This window comes from Octopus bimaculoides, chromosome 7, assembly GCF_001194135.2.
Source record: "Octopus bimaculoides isolate UCB-OBI-ISO-001 chromosome 7, ASM119413v2, whole genome shotgun sequence".
In the NCBI taxonomy this organism is placed as follows: domain Eukaryota; kingdom Metazoa; phylum Mollusca; class Cephalopoda; order Octopoda; family Octopodidae; genus Octopus; species Octopus bimaculoides.
Genome location: NC_068987.1, coordinates 89,739,821 through 89,745,699, shown reverse-complemented (window position 1 = coordinate 89,745,699; position 5,879 = coordinate 89,739,821). Strand labels below are relative to the sequence as shown.

Below are 5,879 nucleotides of genomic sequence, written 5' to 3'. Positions count from 1 at the left end.
ATCGAAGAGAGAGAGATGTGCCGCGGTAGTTTGGTTAGTTGGTGTACGTAGAAATCAACGGTGGCGAATCTTGTAGTTCGTAGTTAAAGTCGTGTTGACTATGTTGGCGATGCTGGTGGCGATGATGCTGGTTAGTAGTCGTAGACTCGTGTTGCTGATGGCGACGTCGGTGGTAGTCGTAGCTGGACGAAGCTGTTGAAGTAGTCGCTGGAACTGCTGCTGCTGATCTGTGTGGTACACGGAACAGGTCTCTAAGAGATCTGAACCGAGACGAATTTGCCGGGTATAATTTGGTCTATTCATAGTTGATAGTAGGCTCCCAAAGGTATCAGTAAAATACTCTATCACGTGACCTTATTAGGTGTCGTGATTGGTCAGGTTGCGTTCTGGCGGGAACGGTACTAAGCAGTTGCCGCTTCAAATAATAATCAGTCACGTGATGACAGGGAAAAATGTTTTCCACTACGCCCGCGCTTGTTTATATATAAATGAGAAGATAGTTTGTATGTAATGGCGATAGTAGTTTTGTATCTAATGGCGATAGGTAATTTCACTACAGACTTGTGTCATATCTTAGGAAGAGATCTATTTCCCCTTCCCATTTACAGAACAGGAAACAAAGATAGGTAACCAGTGGTATCCACGCATTGCAAAGGTTTGTAAAAAGGAATTTCAGTGAAGCAGTTTACAATATCATTGTAAATTCGATAAGGGTGACGACAGCTCTGACACGGCTATAAAGTAACATCAGCAACAGATACTAGAACATTATCTACGACGATTAAAATCTATATCTGTATAAAGGAACCTTTGTAATTGACGTCAGGGAGGTTAAATAAAAAGAACAATGTACACTTAGCACAAAATGGAATATTCCACTTTTATGTTGCTATCGTCTGGTTTGAAATACCCTTTTCTTTCTTCGCGTAATAAAGGCACAAGGGAGAGATGGATCAAGTCTGAAATAGCTACTGAACAATATAAGCACATACATATGGCACCGAGTAAAGGGTAACAGCATATAATTTACTCTAGTATCAGATTTACTGGTCCTGGTATAGTGGTTAGTAGTGATTCAGTTAATTCACTGGTACTTTTTTTTTTATCGACTTCGAAAGGATGAATATCGAAGCTGATCATACTGAGATGTGAACTCAGAATACAAAAAGACATAACGAAATGCAGCTGGTATTTTTTATTACTGTGACCATTCTTCCGATAAAATCGAATTATCGTAACTGGGCAAAAGAAATTTGTAATAAAAGGAAGCCACTTGACGAAGTTTCGTTTTCGTGCTGGTATTTCCCTAAGTATGAGTCAGAAAGTAATACGGATCTTTTTTAAAACGGGGGCCACATTTTTCATTAATGTTTTACGTAGTGTTTTTGGTACCGAAAGACTTTCAAACTTCGTATACTTATCTATTTTGTGTTATAGAACAGAAAAATATTTTTGTATTCGAATTTATTTCATGTAAAAAATTGTCTTATTTCGATAATTTCAACCAATCACTGACAAGTATTCAGTTGTTTACATTTACTCCTTTGGCTGATTAAGCGGTGTAAAGCGTATTTAATTTCCATAGCTTCGTTTTGCTTTTTTCTTTTTAAATTTGCTGTTTTACCCTAACCCTAACCCTAATCCTAACCCTAACCCTATCACCGATAGAATTGTTTCAAAATCGTTTGTTTATGTAGTCGGCACTTAATGTATATCGGCTGAATGGACGTCAGTGATTGGTTGAAATTACAGAAATACGACAACTTTAACATGGAATAACTTAGGGATTTTTTTTTTTAAGAAGACTAAGAGAAAAAGATGTTTTATATGACACATTCTACCAGTGTTCCAAGTTTCAAAGTGTTTCGTTAATGAAAAATGTGGCCCCCGTTTTAAAAAAGATCCAGTAATACAAATAAAATTGTATTACATTCTCACTCGCCCTCGTACTTTCATGTTCAATTGGTCATATCAGGGCTATCAGTACGCAATATAAAATCTTAGCGTGAATAATTATTAACGAAATACATTTTGGTAGGATGCATATTACGTTCGCAGTAACCTCATTAATAGTTTTATAATCTTTTTATCTTTTACTTGCTTCAGTCATTAGTCTGCGGCCATGCTGGGGCACTGATTTGAAGAGGTTTTAGTCAAACAAATATATACACACACGATTGGCTTGTTTCAGTTTCTGTCTGCCAGTGCACTGACAAGGCTTTGGTCAGCCACGCAGTGGAACTGAACCCAGAACCATGTAGTTGAGAAGCAAGCTTCTTACCACAACAAATTAAGCGGAAATGATTCGAACACTTTATCAATATGCTGACTAACATAGCTTCGAGTCGCATTTTAAGTGGTTCAATGCAAAACAAGTAGAAAAAATGAGAACATATATATCATTGAGTTATATAATTCTGTGAAGAAACGTACCAAAGGGTAAGACTATCAGACAGAACATAGCAATAAGACTCCTCGTGAAATTCTGAATGGCTCTGTCTGGGAGTTCAACTCGCCAGTTTTTATAACCCATTGGTGTTTCTCTAGAAGGTCCGAGCAGACGATTTGGGTGAAAAGATTTCCGCTTACTTGGTTATACCCCGATCTGATTAGCGGAGCCATATTAGCGTAGGAGTTAATGAATTTTTGGGGCGACACAATTAGTTTTTCACAACTGGATTCGCAATTCACGGTTAAGGTGGCGAGCCGTTAGAATCGTTAGCACGCCGGGAACAAAGCTTAGCGACATTTCGTCCGTCTTGGGGTCGACTTTGCCTTTCATCCTGTTGGAGTCGATAAAATAAATACCAGTTGAGCACTGGGGTCGATGTAACCGACTTACGCCTTCTTCCAAGATCACTGGCCTTGTGGAAAAATTTAAAACGAATATAGTAGGCTAAGGTCTTGAGCGGGGGAACCCGAGTGCTATGGTTCGAAACTCGGTAAGGTTCTCGCTACAAAATAGTGATTGCCTGAAAGCTACGACTTCCGAATAATAAAATCTTTCACGAGATGTGAGAAAAAATTATATTTATTTGAAAATAGGTATTTGTGTGAAAAGGCAGTTGTTTGTGCAGGTGTTTATCTAACTGGTCATTTTATAGCAAACTACGACCTACTTTCATATAATACCAAACTAATGTAAACATCTCCAAACCAGAGAGCGGGGTGCATAAAGCGGTGTTATTTATCCCGAGTCAGCTCTGAATCGTACGGATCCACGATCAAATCCATGACCATCACATATTTTATTTTATGTAGGACTGCTTCATTCGATAGAGAGTAATTTGAGAGAAATCTGGCTGCTGTTTCAAGCAGCTACATAGAGGATATTTTAGTGGCTCGTATAAAATGTGCTACATGGTTATGGAGCTCAGACGCAAAGCGAGTTAGAAATAATTCACCTCTCCTGGATAGGATACCAGATTATTGCTGATAGCATTCTTATCGAGTCCGTTAGTCTTTCCTCAATAGCGACGTTTTGTGATGATGTGGCAATGAATTAAATGAAATAATAAACATGTTAGATATATAATGCTTAACAGAAATTTAGGATGGTTGAACCGAACAGCTAGAAGTTGGAAGGTGTCAGTCGCGGTCTGTATGGCGAAGGAGACACCACTGATCAACCCAATTCACTGATTTCTTCATTTATTGTCAAAGATGTATGTGGGCACTCATTGATCGCTTTTCAGATTCTTGTTCACTCTCTTCCTCCTGATAACTTCTCTTATGTCTCAATGTAACACTCACTATTCTTAACACAGAGAATCGTATTTCGTGATTGCATAATTTCATTTTGTTTTAAAACCTCTTAACTTTCTGATACTTTGATCTTTTGCAGTTTACAGAACATCACACATCATGCTGCAAACTCTTCCAAATGATATTCGAGCTGAAGACTTCATGGAACAAATTAAGAAAATAGTAAGACAACAGCTATTTCATAATAACCGTTAGTTATGATGATTATTTTTTTTTAATGGATTATGTAATTGGTCATAAAATGTATTACATAATCCGACTAAGATGAATTATAGAGTAACAAGAGTTAATGACGTTTCGATATCAGAACATTCCAAAGTGATGAGCTGGCAGAATCGTTAGCATGCCGTACAAAATGCTTGGCGGTATTTCGTCCGTTTTAGCGTTCTGAGTTCAAATGCCGCCCGATCTGACTTTTCCTTTCATCCCTTCGGGGTCGATAAAATGATAAGTACCAGTCAAGTACGGCGATCGATGAGGCCCCTCTCTTCAAAACTGCTGAATTTGTGTCAAAATTTGAAACAATTTTAGAATATTCCCAACAACAATATTACAGGGTTTAACAGGTTTTTTTTTAAAAAAAACATCATTCTTTTGGATCATTGATAATACTCTTGGTAAGGCATGATATCCTCCACCTCACTTATTTTTCTTCCTATCTCCATTCAAGTCCTCTCCTTCGATATAAGAACCCTTTTTTTAAAGTAATACGACGACCTCCCAGGTGCGAGATGTAAAACGTTAAGTTCCTGTGAAGTGACTAATTAGCCTCGTTTCCATTTCCAGTCAGATACCCAGTTTAATCCTTCCCCACCATCATCACCACTGGACACTTGGGTCCTTGTTGCAGAGTCCACTCTCAAGTATCTACTCATGCCTCCTCCATGAGGACAACTTGACATCTTGAAAGGCCGGTGTTTCTTGTGGTTGCATCCAGTGAATTGTCATATTTCCTCTTTTTTGCCCCTCGTTCTTCTCGCTTCTAAAACCCTGCGGCAGTGGAAAAACCTGATACGGCTCCTGGCTTTACCAGCTTGTCAAACCGTCCAACCCTTGCCAGCATGGAAAACGGTCGTTAAATGCTGCTGAGGGGGAGGAGGAGGAGGAGGAGGAGGAGGAGGAGGAACTGATATGACAATCATTAATACCATGGTTTATACCCGGTCTCCAAAGACACCAACTCTGTAGTAACCAACATTAACACACCATCACTACAGCCAACACACAACCAGCCACGTTACCCATCACACCACTACACAAACAACCACAGCTACACTGATGCAGAAACTCCTTCCCAACCAAAGTCTCACCGTTACCATACTGCAGACATTGTTATCCTACCTTCTCTATCTGTGCCACTACAACCAACACTATGATATTTCAACTAATTCGACATCGCTGCAAGCAATACAACACGGCGCCACTGCAGCCTTCACTGCACCACTGTACCACTTCAGCTGACACAATCTTACGACAAACAACACTCCACCCGCTGTGATCAGAATCACAAAACAAAAGTAAAGAATATAAAATTATCTAAAAATTGAGTTAATGTTAACATATCTGAGCCAATGGCCATCAAAATGGTTTATTAGCAGCAAGAATGCGGCCAGTAAAAGACATTAACGCGCATAATTAGCACTATAATTCTATAGCATTTGATGGCATATACGACACAGTTTTTAACAAAATAGTTTCAAAAATAGCCAACCCCCTGAGTCCTATAAGTAAAGTTTCTGTAAATATTGGTTTCAAATGTGGGTACAAGGCCAGCAATTTCGGGAGAAGAGGACAAGTCGATTACATTCATTCCAGTGTTTAATTGGTTCTTATTTTATCGACCCCGAAAGAATGAAATACAAAATCGACTTCGGCGGAATTTGAACTCAGAACTCAGAACATAAATATCCCATGCTTTAATGTATCAAAACCACTTTTTCCTGAATATGCGCTGATGAAATTAGGGTGAGTCTAAAACGCCCGCTCATTTTTTATGCTATCAACTACGATATTCCTTTCAACAAATATTGAAAGCATATTTGAATCTTATCAACCTCCTTAACTAGGTATAAAGTATAATCCTTTCTACTAAAGGCACAAGGCCTGAAATTGGG

General features: G+C 38.7%; 1 protein-coding gene across 1 annotated transcript in view; it reads left to right on the top strand.

The window, feature by feature from the left end:
* LOC106872797 (uncharacterized) overlaps positions 1-5,879 on the top strand; it is a 31,127-nt gene that overhangs the window by 23,504 nt on the left and 1,744 nt on the right. Inside the window, exon 5 of the mRNA XM_014919910.2 lies at positions 3,845-3,927. Within this exon, the coding sequence (XP_014775396.1) occupies positions 3,845-3,927 (83 nt within the window). The remainder of the gene's footprint in view (positions 1-3,844; positions 3,928-5,879) is intronic.